This window comes from Culicoides brevitarsis, chromosome 1, assembly GCF_036172545.1.
Source record: "Culicoides brevitarsis isolate CSIRO-B50_1 chromosome 1, AGI_CSIRO_Cbre_v1, whole genome shotgun sequence".
Lineage (NCBI taxonomy): Eukaryota > Metazoa > Arthropoda > Insecta > Diptera > Ceratopogonidae > Culicoides > Culicoides brevitarsis.
The window spans coordinates 8,634,329-8,655,169 of NC_087085.1; the positions used below are offsets into that span (position 1 = coordinate 8,634,329).

At 23.9% G+C, this 20,841-nt stretch overlaps 1 protein-coding gene across 7 annotated transcripts in view; it reads right to left on the minus strand.

Annotated features, from left to right (window-relative positions):
• Positions 1-20,841, minus strand: part of LOC134837974 (patronin) — a 39,478-nt gene that overhangs the window by 12,561 nt on the left and 6,076 nt on the right. For all 7 annotated transcript variants that reach the window (XM_063853415.1, XM_063853432.1, XM_063853424.1 and 4 more), the window contains exons 2-4: positions 2,856-3,167; positions 1,764-2,233; positions 1,596-1,696 (exon numbers count right to left, since the gene is read on the minus strand). In XM_063853415.1, the coding sequence (XP_063709485.1) occupies positions 1,596-1,696; positions 1,764-2,233; positions 2,856-3,167 (883 nt within the window). The remainder of the gene's footprint in view (positions 1-1,595; positions 1,697-1,763; positions 2,234-2,855; positions 3,168-20,841) is intronic.

Below are 20,841 nucleotides of genomic sequence, written 5' to 3' on the forward strand. Positions count from 1 at the left end.
CCACTGTCCGGTAGGTTATTCACCCATTCATCCATGGTTTATTACATTTTGTATGGAAATGGAAATTGATATTTTTTTCCTACAACCGGAGTATGTTGCTATCAAATTTGCATACAAATAGTTGCAATAAAATGTCCATAAATTAAAGTTGTATCGATCATTTTTCGGAGCGAAACGACCGAATTGTAAAAGATTTATTAAAAAAAAATCGCGATTTGTTTATTGTTTTAAATATGGAATTAATATTATGATGGCTATTGTTTGTTTATATTATTTGGGAAGTTGTTTGAATTAAAATTAAAAGTTTGTTTAATAAATATTCAAATTAAATCGAAATTAAATTATATTTATGAGAAAAGAAGTTTCGAAATTATAAATAAACAAAAAAAAAATTATGTTGAAATTAAAAGTGCAAATAAACGATCGATGTAATTAATTTTATGATCGAAAGTTTTTTTTATATAAAATTTTTTAATATTTTTTTACATTTCTTTTTATTTTATTAATTTTTTTTTTAACAAAAATCATTTTATTTTTTTTTAATGAAAATTTTTTAATTAAAAAAAAAATTTTTTTAAAATATTTTTTTGAGAGAAATTTATTAAAAAAAAAATATTTTTTTAAACAAAAAATAATTTAAATTTAAAAAAAAAAATTTTTGTTTAAAAAAATTAAATTCGACTTAATTCTTTAAAAATTTTATTTTTTTTTAATTCAAAAATTTATTTTAATTTTTTTTTAAATTTTAATATTCAATTATTTTTTTTTTCTAAATTAAATACTTTTTTTGTTTAATTTTTTTTTACACTTTGAACAATAGAAAAAATATTATTTTTTTCTTTGGGAAGTATTTTTTTAGCGAACAGACATTAAACAGTTGACTTGAGAGAAATTTCCTGTTAAAATGCCTTTCAAAACTACAAATAAAGCAAATTAGCAACTAAAAACTAATTACTTGCATCGCTATAAAATTATGAGTTAAACAGAAAATTAGCTACGTTATTTGCGAAACAAAAGAGAAAAATGTGTTTTGTGTATGTTTGCTACGAAAATTATGAATTAATAAATATTAACAAAAATTAATAAAGAAAAATATCTACAGGATGAGTAATTTTTTAATTGATTATTTTTATATACAAATAAAAAGAAAAATTAAATTTAAAATAAAAAAAAATAAAGTTATTTGAGAAATACAACAAAAAAGTTCACCACCAATAAGTTATATTTTTTAATTTAACCATTTTTATTGTATGAGAAAAAAATATTTTTAATTAATTTTTATTTTTTTTAATTAATTATATTTAATTAAAAAATTAAGTTAAAATAATTTTTTTTATTTAAATTTAATTTATTTTAAGTTTATTTTATTAAAAAATATTAAAATTGAATTTTAAGCCTTCTTGTAATTTTTTCATACAATATTGGTTAAATTTCTTTGATTATTTTGATTAATAATATTTTACATTCAAGACTTTTTTTTGTATAAAAGTCTTTTATGTACATTTACTATCTAGCAGATAGCTATTTTTCATAGGACGGACTAACATTATTAGCTATTAGTTGTAAATAAATAAAAAAATAAATTTATTAAGTACCTTGTTGACCCATTTCTGGATAACAAACGCATTTGGCCGGATGAATTTCGAAAAGATTAAACAAATCTGCTAGTAATACTAAAAGATTATATTTCATAGTTCTGAAAAAAGTTAAAAAATTTAATAAATAACGGATTTTTTCGAATTTATTGCAGATTACGAGCTTACCCTCTCATGTAGCTGATGTCCTCAGGTGTCATATGGAATACAGAATATGGCAAATATTTTTGTGAAAAATTACTAACTAATAAAACGTTATGTATTGAGTCCTCTACAATTGGCAAATATTTGATTCTAACGCTAGTCCAAGGAACAATTTTGGGGCAATAGAACGAGATGAGGTATGCCAGGCAAACGCCGTCGCACAAATCCTTGAAATCGCGCAACGGCGGAATTTCGGGCGATTGCAAGCGTTGTCCGTTCTCGTCGTACCCATCGATTTCGAGCTCCTGATCAATGCGTTTCTTGAGGGCGGCGCACACGTGTTGCACCCAATGCAAGAATGCCTGTTCGTAGTTTTTCGTGTCGACCAGTTGGGCACCTGTGATGCGCGCAATTGCCGATGCAACGCGATCGCCCGACGCAATTTCCTTTGCGTACAAAACCATAAGTGCTTCTATCACAGACATGTGGGCATTCTATGGAAAAAAGAAAATTTTTGGTAAGTGAGAATTTGCTTAAAAAAAAAAATTTAGGCTAAAAAAATTATATAAAATGTTTTTTTTTTTCAAATAATTTTTAAATATTTAAATATTTAAATTTATTTAATAATATTTAAAAAAAAATAATATTTTATATAATTTAATTATTTTATAAAAATATTTAATTTTATTTTGTTTAATTCATTTAAAATTAATTAATTAATTTTTACAATTTAATTAATTATTAATTTTAATATAAAAAAATTAATTAAAAAAAAAAATAAAAAATAAATTTTTTCAACTTTAAAAAAAAAAAATTTTTTTTTATAGTTTTTAAAATTGATGTTAAAAATTATGTTAAATATTTTGGAATTTAAAAAGGTAAGTAAATTTATTTATTTTTTTTTTTAATTTTTAAAAGTTTTTATTATTTTGTTTATAATTAATTAAATTTCTAAATATTATTTAATTAATTTAATTTAATTAATTAAATATTTTATTTTTCTTTTTTTTTAGTTATTTCAATTAATTCAAACCAAGCAAAATTTTAATATTTTTTGAAAATCTATGAAATCCGAAACATTTTCTTAAATCGCATCGCCCAAAAAAATAAACTTACAATTTTCAGCGGATTCGTTTGAATCAACACCGTTTCCGTCAGCTGCACATCGCCAATTTCGTGCACATGCACCCCTTTGCGCGAGAGCGTTTGCAGTATCGAAAAATGATTTCGATTTTGGTAATTTGGATCGGAGTAGAGATTCGCCAGCACCTGACAATACAACGAGGCATTGCCCAGCCCGACGACAATTTGCGGTTGTAAGTGTTCCTTGCCTTCGTGATCTCGGTAGAAGGGCTCCTTCAGGTTGTCTGGCACACGATTGTTATACGCCTTCGAGAGAATCCATTTCATACAAGCACGCTGTTTGGCCTGAAAATGAAAAAAAAAATAATTTAGCAAAAATTTTACAATGGAACGCTTGAATGAACTGCAGCTACTACAAGTGCACTTTTAATTGAATAATTAGCTTAAAAAATGCAATTTGCATGATTGCCGTTGTCTGTTACTGAAGGTCAACACACTCGCACACACATTTTTGTCAAATGTCGCCATGAAATTTATGCTCCGGATCCCACTTTTCGTCACATAAATTAGAAAAACATGTCGTTTCTTTCAAAACACACGCAGATCCAACGAAAAAATGCATTCATTCATCACATAAAATCTAAAAAAAAATATAAAAACACGACATGCCACAACATATACAAACAAATAGATTACTGAAAAAAAACAATGATGTCAGAAATTTTTTATTTTAATTCATATTCTGCCTTATTAACATAAAATAAAATAAACGCTAATTTTTTTTTCAGTGTATTTGAACAAACTGAATGAATGAATGAACAGAGATTGTCACACAACGCCTACAACCATCTGACCATATGTTCGGAGATATTCGAATAATTTCAACAAGATATGCATTGCAAGAAGTTTTTGACTCAAAATGGGAGACGCAACCGTGAACTGACCGATTTTGTGTGACATCCGTTGCTCGCGCACGGGTCACGCAAATGTCATGAATTTATTATTATTTAAATTTAATCAAAAGCAAAATGAGGTTAAAATATCACATCGCTTGATTTAGTCTAAAATTTTAGTTTTTTTTTGTGATTTATGTTTTTACGATAGCGAAACAGGTTGAAGTTGGTGTTCGGTATCAAAATGAATAAATCAGTGAATGAAATATCGCTATATTGATTCTTTTTTGACACAAAATATCAGTCAATTAACTTGTTTTAAGACAAGTTATGCAGTTTTTTAATAAAAAAAAAAGTAGCTGAAGTTGGTTACTCGTAAAATTTTATTTTTATTAATGAATGGTGAATTGAATGAAATATTTTAAAGAAATAAGTAGGTAAATGCGTCTGAATTTTTAATGACGTGAAGAGGTTGTCTGGATAATTTAAATTGAAATGTGTGAAATTGAAGAATATTTGAGCGTATTTTTATTAAAAAATTAAAAATGAATAAAATTTATCGAAATTTTGAAAAAAAGTTATCAAAAAACGCTTCAAGAAAAAAAATAAATAAAATAAAAAAAATGTAGAAATAAAAAAAGAAAGAAAAAAAGAATATTTTAAAAATATAAAAATTAATAAATAATTAATTTAAATGAAAATAAAAAAATTATTATTTAAAAACCAAAAAAAAAAATAATAAAATAAAAATTAATTAATTAAAATTAATTAATAAATTTTTTAAATAATATTTAATTAATTATTATTGTTTTTATTGAATATTATAAAATATATTAAAATTATTTTAAATAAAAATATTAAAATTATAAATAAAAAATTTTTGGAACAAAATATTTATTTTTTAAATCATAAAAAATCATAAAATTTGAATTTTTTTGAGATATTTTTTTACTATTTTTTTTATAAATCATTTAAAATTATTTATTATTTTAAAATTTCAAAAAAATTTTAAAAATTCGTTAAAATATCAAAAAAGGCTTTAATAAAATTTTTTTATCAATAAATTCAAAAAATAAAAATTTTAAACTGACATACATTTTCAATCAATAATTTTTTGCTTCACTTTTAAAAGTTAAATAAAAATTAAAATTAATGAAAATTAAACAACTTTATTGCATAATATAATTATTTCGCACTAAAAATCGTTTTTGCGGCATCCACTCAAAGTCTCACAGGGCAAATAATTGTTTATTTACGATGCACATTAATTCGTAAAATATGTGTGATCGCATTTCAGTAGGTTTTGTTCATGACTTCAGGCAAAAAATAATGAAATTCATAAAAATCTACAAAATTATCAAATTCGTGGTAACGCCTGGTTAATTATTATTATCATTTCCGGTCCTTAAGCAAAAAATTCCTCCCTCGGGGAAGAAATCCTTCATCATCATCATCTTTTTAAACAATTATTATTATTGGCACGACAAATATTTCCCTACTTCTTAACATTGAACATTCGATACTAGATCAATACTTGGCGAATACATTTTTTTTGTTGCTTTTTGAATAATAATAATACTGTCTTGCCATATAATAGTTGATTGAAAGTCGTATCAAGTGAAGCGTAGGTGCTTATTAATGGCAGTAAAACAACACTGGTAGATATAATTTTATACTTTTTTTTTTTTGCATACATGTGTGTATTTTTCTTTAAATTAAATATAACAAGGCCTGTTGTTATTAAGAAAGACTTACTACAAGTTTTTTTTGTTGTTGTTTTGTTTTGTATAATGAGTAAATAACATAATAAAAATAATAGAAAAATTACATGTTTTTACGCAATAAATAACTGCGAATCGCATTTTTGTTGAAAAAATCCCGCTAATTATGATAAAGTATCAAATTTTAATTACGTAACAAGATTTTTAATTGCTCAGTCAGTCAAATGAACCCTCCCGCGTCGTGTGACAAATCAATCGTCACACAATTTTTGATTGATTGCTTGAATCGAATAGTTTTAATGGGTTTTTGATATTTTTTTTAATGAGATGTAGTAGAAGAGATAATGGGGATTTGCATAAAATTTTAAAATATTCTACGCAAAAAAAATTATGTCACCTTCTAAAAAGCAAACAATGTACTCGTGTCTTGAGTTTAATGTGAAATTTAATATTTAGAGGTACACCAAATAAGAAAAAAAAGAAGAGAATTGGATAAAGTCTTATTTAAATATCATTTGAATAAATTTAACCCGTTGGCGAATGAAGGAGTAATCGTAGAGTAATTTTTTGGATACAGAATAAAGAAAAATAAATAAATAAAAAAATTTTTGAGAAGAAAAATTATTGGAAAATTTTTTTTTCATGATATTCTAATTGTTTTTTTGTCTTCCTTAAAAATAATTTTTAAAATTTCAATTTTATTTTTTTTTAATTTTACCATTTTTTTTCAAAATTATTTTTCTAAAAAAATACCTACAATAAAAATATTTTGAATAATTTTTTAAAATTATAGAGCTCTTTAATTTTCTTAATAAAAATTTTAACTTATATTTTTTTATTAATTATTTGAAAATTTTAAAACAAAAATTGTAAAAAATCGAATATTTATGATTTTCAATAATTTTTTGTTTCATAAAACTAAATTATATTAAAATTTAAAGATTATTTTGAAAAATTTATAAAATTCAGTTAAACATTTAATAAAATAAAAAAAATAAAAAAAATAAATAAAAAATAAAATAAATAAAATAAAATAAAATAAAATAAAATATTTTGTACGTTAAAATATTTTCTAAATTTGTAGAAAAAATTTATACTTTTAATTTATTTAAATTATAATTTGTTTTGACATAAAATATTTAATTTTTTTACTCAAAAGCAAAGAATTAAAAAAAACAATTTTAGAACAAACCCCTATAATTTTTATTTTCTAAAATTATGAAATTAAAAAAAATAATATAGTAGTTTATTTTACTATAATATATTTATTTAAAATTTAATTTTTTAAATTAAGTTTTTTGAAAATTGTACAATCAATCAACGCATCGTCTTCTGCTAAATTCATGCCTTCATTCAACAAAAATGACACTTTATTAGATACAGCTGCGCCATTTATTTTCAAGTCGAGTGTCGTCATGTCATACCTTATAAGTAACTTCTAAGGTGAGCAAAATTATTCAAACAAATGGAATTTTTCAATTTTGAATAATAAAAAAAAATCTTCCGTACATTTATTACGTCGCGTCGTATCATATGAACAAGTATTAGATCAGATCAACCTTAATTCCCGTAGTCAGTCTGTAATCCACATTCACTTTCGTCTACTTCATAATCCTTTTAATGGATTAAATTCCGACCGATTATATCTTCGTTTGGTTTTATGGCGCAGAAATTTTCAAGAAAAATGTAAATTTCTCATGAATTTTTTTTCTTGTGGAATTCATTCGGAATTTTTCTTGCACGGAGAATCTAGTTCAAATATATAACTCAATTTATAATAAATTCAAGGTTTGCAAAAAAAGTTATGTAATTTTTTGTGGCTGATGTTGCAGTAGTTGAATATTTGATAAAATGCCAAGAGAACATATTTAACAATTTTTTTAAGGATCTTGTTCCGATTTTTTTCGTATTAAATAAATTGATGATAAAAAAAATTTTAAGAGGAAAAAAAATTTTTTTAACACAATTGAGGGTAAAATGTGTTGCTTTTGCATGTCATCATCGCAAAAAATCATCATTATAGTTGCAAATTTTTGCACACGAGGATAATGAACACGACATTGACCCAAATTATTTTTTTTTAAAATAATTCTCCCTCAAGCAAAAAATTAAATTAAGGAAAAAACCACCCTTTTTTCATTGAAATAATAGAAAATTTTCTCTTTAATAGCAATCTAATCGTCCAATCAAACAATTTCTACACGTCAATGACCTATGTTCGATAATCTGCTAATAGAATCACGAAGGTTAACAAAACACACACAAACTCATTCATTCTCATTCTCACTATTTGTATAAAAATAATATTTTCACATACAATCAATCGCATGACATACACACGAAAACAAAAAAAAAAACAGAAAATTCTGATACAAAACGACGATTTCGCCGTTTGTTACACGCACGATTGACTTGTATCGATTGCCCGACTCAATTGTAAAAGGTCACGGTTTTATGAGTCGTTTACTGTCTTATGCTCATGTTTGTAGTATAAATTATGAATATTATGATGGAAATGATGATTGGAACAACACGCAATATCAAAGACATTCCGCGGTGAAAAAAAAGGAAATTTATTGAACTTGAAAAAATCGGCGAGACGTCTTGCGAGGCAAATAATAAATTGAAATCTCAACAAAGAGATTTATTTGTCTATTAACACGTAATTATTAAAATCATAAAAAAATGTTGAGTTTATTAATAGTTGCCAGATTAGCTAGACGAGTGTTAATAATTGTCGAGTTTTCTTTGTCTGCACGATTTTTTTATGGATTGAATTTGACCTAAATTATTAAAAATTTTTTTACAGGGCAGACATGGATTTTTTTTTTACTTATTTTAAAAAATTATAAATTAACTGAAATAAATAATTTTAAATTAATATTATAAAAAATTTAATTAAATTAACTTAATGAAAATTGAATAAAATTTTGTTGAAAAAAAAAATAAAAATTATTTATTAATTTAAAATATTTATTTTTGTAAAAAAATTGATTAAAATAAATAATTTTTAATTATTTTTTAAATAATTAATTAATTAAAAATAATTCTAATTTTGTGTAAAAATTTAAATTTAAAAAATTTATTAATTATTAAATTAATTTATTTTATTTATTATTAAATTTATCATAAAAATTATTTTTTAAAATAAATTATTAAAATGGTTTTTAGTTAATTTATTAAATTAATAATTAATAATTTTTTTTCAAAATAATTTTAATATTTATTTACTTTATTTCTATTATTCAAATTTTAATTAATTAATAATTATTTTTAAATTCAATTATTTTTTTTTAAATAATTTTTTTAGTTAATTTTTTTCTCAAAATATTAAAAACTGACAAAAATAATCTTAAAAAAATATTCACATTTGCCTTGTAAAAAAAATTTTTTTTCAGACGATCGATTGTAATGGCAATGTGTTATATCTAGCACTTTTGAACGATCAATGTACAAACAAAAAATTATTCTATTTACAAATAAAACAAAGAAAAACAGATTTACTTCCACAAAACCATGTAATGGAACGAATGTCTGCGATACGCATGTTCAAAGAATATGACATCACAAAACATTATGACTCATCCACGGTGAGTTCCCCATTCAAAAAAAAAAAAAAAAAATTCTCGAGACTTATGTTTTTTTATGTTTTATAGCAAAAAAGAACTTTTGTTTGACATTTGTTTACAAAAAACACTCGTTTTTCTAATTTTAATGCATTTTTTAATTGTTATTGTTATGTGTTACAACATCAAACATGCTTTAAAATTCTTTTAGACAAGCATGGAAATCGTGTCTGTCAAAAAATAAATTTTAAAAGCGGTTAATTGTGTGAAATATCGCTTTTAATGCGTGTGACCCACAATAAAATTGGCTAAATATAAAATTATTATTATCAAAAAATGTGTTAATTGGTGTGGCAGAAAATTTCATTTTTATTAATAACGCTTTGCCACAACAGCGTGGAAGGAGTTTAAATTTAATAATAGAAATTTATTATTGAACAAAAATAAACGAGAGGGAATCGTCGTGTGTGATTGCATTAAAGTAAATTTTTCATGTCATCCGTTAAAATGATGAATTTTGAGTGTAAACATGGATATTTTATGTGTTGGAAAAATATCAGATGTCATGATGATGCATCGAACCCTTTGAAATCTGAGAATAATTTTTAGATTTTTTTGTTTGTCTGCTGGAATGTGGCGTTTTGTGTGAAGGAAATTGAGATTTTGTGTCAAATTTATTGATTTATTGGTTTTATTTTGAATTTTCTTGTAGTCATAAATTTTGTAAAAATTTATATTTTCAAATTTATTTTTTATAATTTTTTTTTAAAATTAATTTTAATAAAAAATTAGTAAAATTAATAAAAAAAATCTTAAAAAATTATTAAATTAATTTTTTTTTTTTAAATAAAAAATAAAATAAAAAATAAAAATTAATTAAAAAAATAAAAAAGTAAAAAATTTTTTAATTATTTTTTTTTTCAAATAAAAATAAAATAAATAATAAAAAAAAATTAAAAAAAAAAATTAAAATTATTAAAAAGTCTCGATGAAAAAATTTCAAGTGTTATTTTTTTTTTATTAAATTATTTATTATTTTTTTTATTATTAAAAGAATTTAAAAAAAAAATATTTAAAATTAAATTTAATTACAAAAAAAATAACATTTTTTTATTATATTATTTTTTTAAATTCTGTAGAAAATTAAATCAAAATTTAAAATTATTTTAAAAAAATAAATTTATTTATTATTTTTTTCTTTAAAAAAATATATTTCCGTCAAACAATTTTAAAAAATTCCAAAAATTCGTTCCATCAAATTTTCTCTCGTAACAAATGAGCTCCGTAACTACCGTAAAAATAAACTTATTAATGGACCCCCGTCAGCTTCTTCAACAGAAACTTGTTTTCTTTTATTATGAAAAAAAAAACATAAACAAACATTTTTCTTGAAATTTGATACAAGCAAAAAAAAAACAAGGAATTTAACGGGTGTTACCAACTCGTCGCGTAGTTCTTGTTAACACAAAAGAAAAAAATGTCGAAAAATAATTGAAACATTAAAAAAAAAATTTAGGTTTGTCCCGAAATACAATTTATTTAAAAATAAACAAAAATCATGAAAGGGAAATTTTATCAAACAATAAAAAAAAGTTCAAAGTCAATCACTTCCCGAACAAAATTTCTCTTGTCTACCGATAAAAATTTTTGTGAAATAAAACCATAGAGATAAATTTTTGAAGAGAAATGTTCGTTTAGCAGCAGTCCGCCGATGTAATATGCAATGGAGTGTGAAATGGTCTTTTACTTCATTCGTTCAATGCTCACATAATAAATAAAAAAAAAAATAAAATAAACTTGTAACCAGCGAGCAAACGACCAATATAAACACAAAGTGAATGTTATTATTTTTGTAAATTGCTACAAAAATCACTGCCGGCATATTTCAAGTTTAATGACATGGCTTTGAACACTTTCGACTGACGATCGAAGTAGCAATTGCTTCGGCAAAAACCGTTTTTTCGCGTCATGTCATCCGACATTTCATCGGAATCGTCACTTAATATCGCATTCTCGAGCGAAACTGACGAAAAAATCATCGAACTTTACAATTGTGAGACAAAAATCAATTTATTGAACGGTCCAAAGGAGTTTTCTCACATTTCCGCTGCTCCAATAAAGTGTTTAATTCAAGATTGTCCAAAAATCATGAGTACCCGTGAAGTTTTATCGCATTTTTTGGAACAGCATGGCGATGCGAAACATCCGGTAACCGTCAAAACTGTTTGGGAAGACCGCAAATACTTCATTAAAATCGATTATTCGAGTCTTCCGTTTGGCAGAAATGTTTGTCTTGGAATTATTGCGTATCGCGGATCATTTCCGACAAGCAACATTTCTCTCCCGAAGCAATTTCAAGGCTTGACGGAACATTTGCCGGTTTTAGTGATCGGTTGCAAGACTTTTTCGAGTGTCGTTTTTGCCGAAGATGCCGACGAGTCTCGTAGAATGTACAAAATTTGCGAAAAAAAGAATAATGTCAATGATCACATGCTTTGTTGTTGGCTTGTCTCAGCAAAATTGCCAAATCCGCTTTTTACGACAATGAAAGCTCGGAGTTTGGACAAGAAATTGAGTTTGCAATCGCAGCAAATTGTGAGAAATTTTTCGGAATCGCAAGACGTGCTAGAGTTTGTGTATCCGAGTGTTGATTCGCTTAATTTGACGAATGGATTTATTCAGCGATTGACGAAGAATTTCAAAGAGCCCTTTGAGCTGGAAGTAAAGATGCATGAAACTGAAATTGATTATGATGATGAAGATTGTTAGAGAGCATTTATTTTATGTGAATGTTTTATTTTATCAATAAAAAGTTTTCTACAGGGAATTGTAGACAGAAAAATGAGTCTCATTAGAATTAACGGTCTCGTGTTTAACCTTCATTTATGCATTAGAATGATAAAAAATTACCATAAATGAGCAAAAAAAGAGAATTTTTAACCCGAAAAAAATGTTCAATTGGCAAAAAATTATTTAAATTCTTAAAAATTTATGAGAAAAAAAAAATAAATATGACCAAAAATTTGATTTTGAAGCACAAACCTCACATTTTTTGTAGTTTTTAATTTTTTTTCAAATATAAAAAAATAGAAAATTAAAAAATTTTATAATTTAAAATTTAATTCAAATTTATTTAAAATAAATAAATAAAATAAAAATTTATTTGCAAAAATTAATAATTTTAATTTAATTAATAAATTTTTTTTTTATATTTTTAAATATTTTAAATTTTTTAAAATTATTTTAATAAAATTTAACTTATTTTTTTTTTTAAATAAAAAACCAACTTTCGATAATTTATCATTAAATTTTTAAATTTTTCGAGCTTTATTCTTTAAAAATAATTATTTAAAAATATTATTTTAATAAAATTTAACTTATTTTTTTTTTCATAAAAACCCCACTTTTGATTATTTATCAAAAATTTTTAAATTTTTCAAGCTTTATTCTTTTAAGTTAACTATTTAAAAATATTTTTAAAAAATTAATAAAATTCAAAAAAAAAAAAATTTAATCAAAAAAAAAAAATTAAATTTAATAAACAAAAAAATTATTTAATTTTAATAAATTTTAATTTATTTATTTTAAAACTTTAACAAAAAAAAAATTGTAATTGAAAATTGAATAAAATATTTTCTTGAAAAATTATGAAAAAAAAAATTCGAAATATTTGAAATAATAATTTAGTATTATTTTATTGAATTTATTTATTAATAATTATTTTTTATTTTATTTTATTTTTTTTAAACTATTAATTAAAAAATATTTTATTAATTATTATTTTATTTATTAATTTTTCATTAATCTATTGGAAAAAAAAACTTTAAAAAAATTTAAAACATCATAATTTCATAACCTTTAATTTCTTTCCAACTCACACTCACAAAAAATTACGCAACTTCCTCACAAAAAAAAAAACCAAAAACTTATTTATCTTACTTGATGTGAATTATTAACGGCAACAATGAGTGACGCATCAAACGTGTTATTATTTTGATTGTTGGAAGACGGCGTATTCGCTCCCGATGTCGTTGTCGGCGAATCATTTTTGTTGTTGTTATTATTGCTATTATTACTCCACTTAACAGCTGAGGATGGAATTGCCACTAAACTCAGCACCATATCGAAGAACCGTAATTTCTTCTCGTAACTACTTAATTTTTACATACGACTTTATTTTTTTTATCGTTTTTCTTACACGTGCATCGTCATTAAAAAAAATAATAATCACTTTAATTGGTATTGAAGAAAATATTTTTCACTTGAGGGTCTGATGACTTTCAAAGTCATGTCACTCGAATATTATTGACAGGAAATGTTAAAGAAAACTTCCTTTATTTTTTTTTATAATGAACTGTGGTTTCAAAAAAAAAATCTCTCATGTCTTTGAATCTTGTTAACACTTCGATTTCACGCGTTTACGACGCTTTATTATTATTTGTATTTATTTATTTATTAATATAATAAACGAAAAAGTATCTATAGGTGAAACTATAGACAGGAAGACAACAATACCAAGTTATTTTTATTTTCTTAGAAAGAAGCAAATAATTTATAATTAAGTACACACGAGATCATTAACCTCTCTCTCTCACTTTTTGACGCAACGCGTTATTTGTTGTTAAAAATGTGTATTAACACTCATAAATGTTTGCTCATATTTTATTTATTTCACTTAACTGTCAAATCTTGTGCCGAAAATTGGGCATCCAACCTGATCGTCGGCATTCACTTGAGCAAATTTATTTATTTCCGCGATATTATTCACTATTTTTTAGGTAATAATTTTTTTTTCTCTTCAAAAATTATTTTTTTTTACATAAGAGCCTTTGTTTGCTCATAATAATATGCTTCATTTAAGGCTTCTTGCATATGAATTGGCACGAAACGATCAATTATTATTTTTTTAAATTTTTTTTAACTAAAATTTTAAATTTCTTTCACTTTTCTCGTTCACTTTCAATTATTTGTCAAAAATAATAAAATAAAAAAAAACTTTTTTCCCTCAACTTTGACCATAAATGGGAATCTTTCTTCTTATATCTTGCCAATTTCTTGTCTTGTCATGTCAGAGAGAGAGTTGGAGTCAGGTAAATGCTCTCCGGATGATAAATAGGAACAATAAAAAGAACGTGATGTTAGGTACTTTGTGCGGCATAAATATTTGATTTGATATATTTTTAATATCTTTAAGTGTTTTTGTCTGATTTTTTTTTCGTTTCTTTCACTTTAATGTAACTTTTTTTTTTGAGGGCAACCTTTATTATCTTGTTATCTTTCTTTTCCGTCGATGTAGGTTGCGTACATTAATTCAATCGTCGCGCTCAGAAAAATACGTCACGAAACACCGAGATACGTCTTTTCCCTAAGCCATTTCAAGTAAAACTGAATTTTCGAGTATATAATATTATTTTTAGTTATTTACTTCGTGTGTACGGTTACAACACAGCGGAACAACGCGCTCGTTGGAAGACAAGAGATATGCTCTACTACTGTTGCGCGCATTTATTGTGTGAACCTGTCTTCCTACACAGACAGAGTTACATTGCTGGATTTCAGCTGAATTAGCTGTGCGATTGATACGCCGTCGATGGAATTGAATTGGAAAAACTACGAATGGCATTTTTTTTTGTGTTTCGAGGTGTGTTTCGACGTGCTCGACGATCGACAAAGAGAGAGAGAAATTTCATTGATGAATTTTTAATGCACTTGTTTTGCATAGTTCTCTACCGGTTTTCGTTTCGGAAGAGGTGAAGAAACGTGCGACAGACAGGTGTGATGATTTTCTCTTTGACGACGAGTGTTTTGCTTTGATCAATCGAGAGGAACAGAATTTCAATTTTTTTTTAATTTTTTAAGAGATTTATTTGAAATTTTGTTTTTTTTTTTAAATTTAAAATTAAATTAAAATTCTTTAAAAATAAAAATTTTTGTCGAATTTTTTGTCCAATAAAGCTCTGCTGAATCAATTTTTGACTGAAATTTATTTTAATTAGAAAATTATTTTTTTTTAAATTTTTAGTTAAATTTCTTATAAATTTTAATTTAATTCAATTTTAGCTTTTTTATGGCTTATTTTTGATAATTTTTATTATAAAATCTACAAAAATTCAATAAAAATTGATTTTCTAATAAAAATAGTGGACCCGTTACCTTCGTTCTACCCATTAAAAGATTTTTTTATTTTAAAGTATGCAATTAATATTGAATTTAAAAAATTTTTCAAAGAAATTTTAGTTTTTTTTACTAATTTTTTTTTTCTTAATTTTTTAATTTTGATTTAAAAATTTCTTTTATTTATTTTTAACAAATTATAGCGTTACAAAATTAATTTTTAATCTTTTTTAAATTTAGATTTCTTGACAAAATGTCATTTTTAGTAAAAAAAAATTTTAAAATTTGCTATTTTGAAAAAAATTGTTTAAAATCTGTCTTAAAGTAATTAATTAAAACAAAAATAATAAAAAATTGCATAAAAATTAATTTAAATTATTTAAATTTAACTTAATTTTTTAATTTATTTTAATTTTTTTTAATTTAATTTAATTTTTTTAATTTAATTTTTTTTTTTAATTTAATTTAATTTTTTTAATAATTTAATTTAATTTTTAATTTAAATTTAAATTAATTTCATTAAAAATTAATAATTTTTCAATTCAGAATTTAATAAAAAAAATTCCTATGAATCTCGTTTTTTTTCTCAAATAGCTTTAAAATCGCCACATCCTGTGTCTCTATTTTTTATCCACAGAACAACTTCTCAACAAATTAGTCATTTATGTCACGTTTCGACAAATATCTCTCTCTCTTATTCTTAACATAATAATTAAAACTCTCAGGTACTTCGAACAAAAAAAAACTTAATTTTTTTTGTCATTTGTTCATTCATTCAACAAATCCGCAAGTTTCGTGCCTCATCTCGACGCATAATTAACATCCATGTTCTGTGAGTGCTCATCGAATCGAATTCCGATCCATATCTCGCACATCACTCCAGTTCTGCGATTCCGACATTCAAGTTTTCAATCAGGTATTTAATGAGCAGAGTTATCGTGTGGTTTGAAAAAAAAAACACAACAAACGATGTTCAAGGTTGTGCTTTTTATCGTTCTACGTTGCTCCGTAGTCGTCTTTGATAAAATTTAATATTAATGTCTAGCGTGTCACGGTCCGTTAAGCAATTCTGAGTAATTTTTCTGCTAGATTTTTGCAAGAAATATTCTTTTCTCGCGTATGTGAGACAAAATCGCGCAAGAAAAAAAAATTTGCGCTCAGTGACCCATTTCGGAAGAGGTTGATTCCGCCTCGAATGAAGAAAGCCAGACTCATAAATTACGCGATGCATGCATCTTTCCTTATCTTTCATGTATCTTCATGTTTTTTACTCATTTTTTTCTCTTGCTATCATGAGGGTTTCCGTGTTTTTATGTGTATTGAGTGGTAATTAATTCACAACTTTGCTCACGAAATGCATTGATCAGGTAAGTAATTTTTCTTAAATTGAATTTTTTTTTCTGTTAGAAAGAACAATGAACTCGCTTCTGTGAGATGTTTCATTATATTATGTAACTTTTTTTTTGGGTCATTTGACGACGACGACTCGTAAGATTAATTTCAATTTAAATTAATGAAATTATATGCACGCAGTAATTTTAACAGTTTTTGTCATCTATGTTACTTTTGATGAGACTGATTGTTTGAAATTTTATTTTTAAAGAGTAAAAATTATTTTCTTTTGTTATTTTTTAGATTTTTCAAATAAAATATTTATTTTTTGTCAGATTTAAGTAAATTTTTACATAAAAAAAACTTTTAATTTGAAATTTAATTTTTAATTAAAATTTTTTAATTCAACAATTAATATGAAATTTATAAAAAAAAATTTTATTTTTTTTTTATAAAATTTAATATAAAAATTTTTACATGTTTATTTATAAATTTTAATATCATTTTTTTAAATTTTGTAAAATTTTTATTTTTTTAAAAATTGATTTTACATTTTTTTAATGCAAGAAAAGTTATTTCGTAAAATTTATTTAATTTATTTTTTTTTAATATTCATTTTAAAAAATTTAAATATATTAATTTATATTGTTGATTTAATTTTTATATTATTTTTAATTAAATTATTTTTTTTTTAGATTTTTGTAACTTTTTAATAAGATTTTAATTTTTCATGATATATTTTTAATATTTTTTTTAAATTAATTAAATTTATTAAAATTAAAAAAAATAATTTAAAAATTAAAACTTTTGTGTTAAAAATTTAAAATTTAATTAATTAAATTAAAAATTTATAAAATTAATTAAATAAAAAAAATAATTTTAATAAATTTTTTTCTTGATATAAATAATTTTTCATTAAAATTTTTTTTAATTTTTTAAAAAAAATAATTTTTATTAAAAAATTATTTTTTTAATTAATTAATTTTTAATTTTTTAAAATTAATAAAAAAAAATAATTATTTAAAATTATTAATTTTTATTATAAAAAAATTATTTTGACATACTTTTCATCAAAAATTTATAAGATTTTTCCCTCAGATTCATCATAATTTAATATTAAATAATACCATTGAAGCAGTTTCTTCGCGAATCTTGCGTGTAAGATGCATGCCAGCGATAAGCTTCGCTCATCATAACAATATTTTATTATTATTAACGATACACTTGCCATTTATCTCAAGTAATTTCATAATAACTCTTCTTCTTATTATTAGCCGGCAGCTACTGTCTTTTGCGCAAAGATATACAAATCAAAGGCTGGGAGAGGCACCAAAGTGTCGTAAGAACAAAATAACAACAATTAAACAACATGAAAAGTGTGTCAGGAAATGAATGAGCAAAGGCGGGTGTCAAACAATAAAAAAAAAGAAAAACAGCAAAAACAACAATAAAAACTGAACATTCGGACCTTTGAACCTCATTTTTCTTTTTTTAACCATTTTGTACGAAGAAAGCGGTAGGAAACCGCCAATTAATTAAAAAAAACACGACTCGACTTGACGTTAAGCCCGTTCTGTAGGTCAAAATGACATTTCACGACAAGTGCTTCTTATGCTCAACGAACGATTTTATTAAAATATTACACTTTTCGATCGTAACACGCACAAATTTGCGCCTCATAAGCGAATGAATGAACGAAAAATTAATGAAATGGATTTAAATCAGGTCGGTCGTTGACTGTTTTTGCCTCTGTCGACAACTTTTCTTTCCGATAACTTGACGATGATGAGAAAAAAATGTCGCCACAATGAAATTTCTTCGCTGATAAGCTCTTTCAACACTTTTTATGTGTTCACATAAAAAAAAGTAACATTGTTTATTTTATTAATTCGCATACAATTTTTTTTTTGCAACGCGATACGAGGTCGGTTCCACACACATTTGACATTGTCTATGATGCCCACATGTTAACAGCGCGATTTTTTTTTCGAGTAGTTAATTATTTGCCGCTCGTAATAATAAATAAAAAGTATTTAGTTGGAGTTTTTGTGTCGATACAGGCGTTTGGCAGCCCACGCAACGTCTTCAGCAAATATCGATTCAAAGTTATTTGAAAAACATACAAAAAAAAATGTTCTTTGCGGGTTTTTTTCGTGACGAAATCCGAGACGCTAATGGAAATCAAGTGAACAGTTTTTGTTGATAAAGGGAAATAAGGGTGAATTGTTGCGTTTCTCAAGTGATGTAAAAGTACTTATTGTGAAATGTTCTAATCATATTGTTTGTGAATGAGAAGTAGGGGAGAGACAGATTATTTGCGTCGTTAGATTGATGATGCTGATAAGAAAAAAGAACGATGTGCGAACGTTTTTTCATGCTGAATTCTACTTTTAGCAAAGTTTTGTGATATTCTGATGAGCTTTGATGTATTAAACTGTTCATAAATTAAAATTTTTTAAATTTGAATTAGCAAGAAGGCGATTCTCAAATTTTTTGTATTATTTTTTTTTTAAATGAAATCTTTAAAAATTTTAAAGAAATTTTAAAATGACAAGAAATTTTCTTATTTTAATAAAAATATTAATTTTTAATCAATTTTCTTGATAAAAATTAAAGATTTAAAAATTTGAATTAACAAAAAGGCGATTTACAAATTTTAAGTATGATTTTTTTTGAATTGACATTTTTTAAATGTTTCAAATTTTGTTTCTTTTAATGAAATATTTTTTTTAATTTTTTTCTTAATAAAAACTCAAGTTCTTAAAAAATTTTTAAAAATCCGTAAATTTTTAATAATTAAATTTTGACTGTTCTGAATATTTACAATTTGTTCTGAAGAAAACAATTTATCAATTTTTTAAATATTTTTGAAAATTATTTAATTTTTAAATTTTATAAGATATTTTTTTTAATTTATTAAATTTACAATTATTTCTTCAATATTTAATTTATTAATTTTAATTCTTTTTTTTTTAATTTTAAAAATTACAAATTATTTAATTTTTGTGTGAAATATGGTTTAAAAAAAATTAAAATGAGTAAATACAACAAAATTATTAAATTTTAACTATTTTCAGATATTTTTATTTAAATTAAAAAAAAAAATAAAATAAAATAAATAAAATTTTTATTATTTTCTTTTATTGCAAATTATTATTTTAAACTTTAAAATTCAAAACATTAGTTAGGATGAATTTCTTTGTTCACTAAAATGCATATCTGAATTTTTTAACACTCTTGTTTAATATGCATATTTATTAAAATCCTTAAGAACAATACCGAAAATCCTCTTTTTTCTTGACAATTTGCCAGAAATCTCAGTCTTTAACTACAAAAAAGTCCAACACAACCCTTGTTAAAATATTGATTAATACCGGTTGCATGCAAGAAGTTCTTTTAATAATCCTTTCGTCATCAACAACGATCCTTGCTAATAATCATAATAACTTATTCATGCCCATACACGCCATAGTTGTTGCCATTTTTTCTTTTATTTTTATTTTTTTCCGTATCAAAAGGGTATCATGCCCCTTCTTTTTATGTTGTTTTGTCTTTTCAAGAGCGCATTTGTCATGAAAAAATGATGAGAATTTAAATATTTTCTTGTATGCAGATATTTTTCCTCTTTAGAAAAAAATTTCAAGGTGACTTTTTCTTTCGCATGCAAGACGAACGAAGCAAATTGCGTAAAAATCATAAATTTAGAGGGTCAAAAAGTCGACGTCAATTAAGTCCATTTCTCGTAAATTACTTCCTCATGCCAATAAAGTTCAAAAATTATTTTTCAAATAAACCTAAATGGGAGAGTCGCATCATAAATTTTTCATATCTTTCGCGTCTTCCTTCTTCATTTCAAATTTCTTGTTGTTGTTGTTGTGAAAGTGTGAGAAAGGCAAAAAAAAATTTCTTATTTAACTCAAAAGACCTTCAATGCTGGTTCATCAGTTTTTTCGCCTTTCTCGTATTTTCAAGCCGGGCTGAGACGAAAAAAGATTAACATTCCATTGCAATTCGGCACGACGACACGTGTAGACAACCTGCGATTTCATCTGCTCAAGTTCCAGATAATTTCGAAAAAAAAATACCTTGGCAATATTTGTTACGATGCGCGGTAATAACAACAATAGTACATAAATGTAATAATAGACGAAGAATGGAATTTTATATATTTTTAAAGAGATAAATGGAGAAGAGAGAGAAAACAATTTAACAAAATACTTTGCTTCAATAAACTCAACAACCAATAAAAAAAGCATCGAGTAACTAACTAATGAAAAGTAAAGCAAAGCAAGGCAAATAAATTGAGAAATCACGAAATTTTAACGATTTTTAATGCGGTTTTGTGAGAAAAGTTACAATTTTTATTAAAATTAAATAAAAAAAATATATTTAA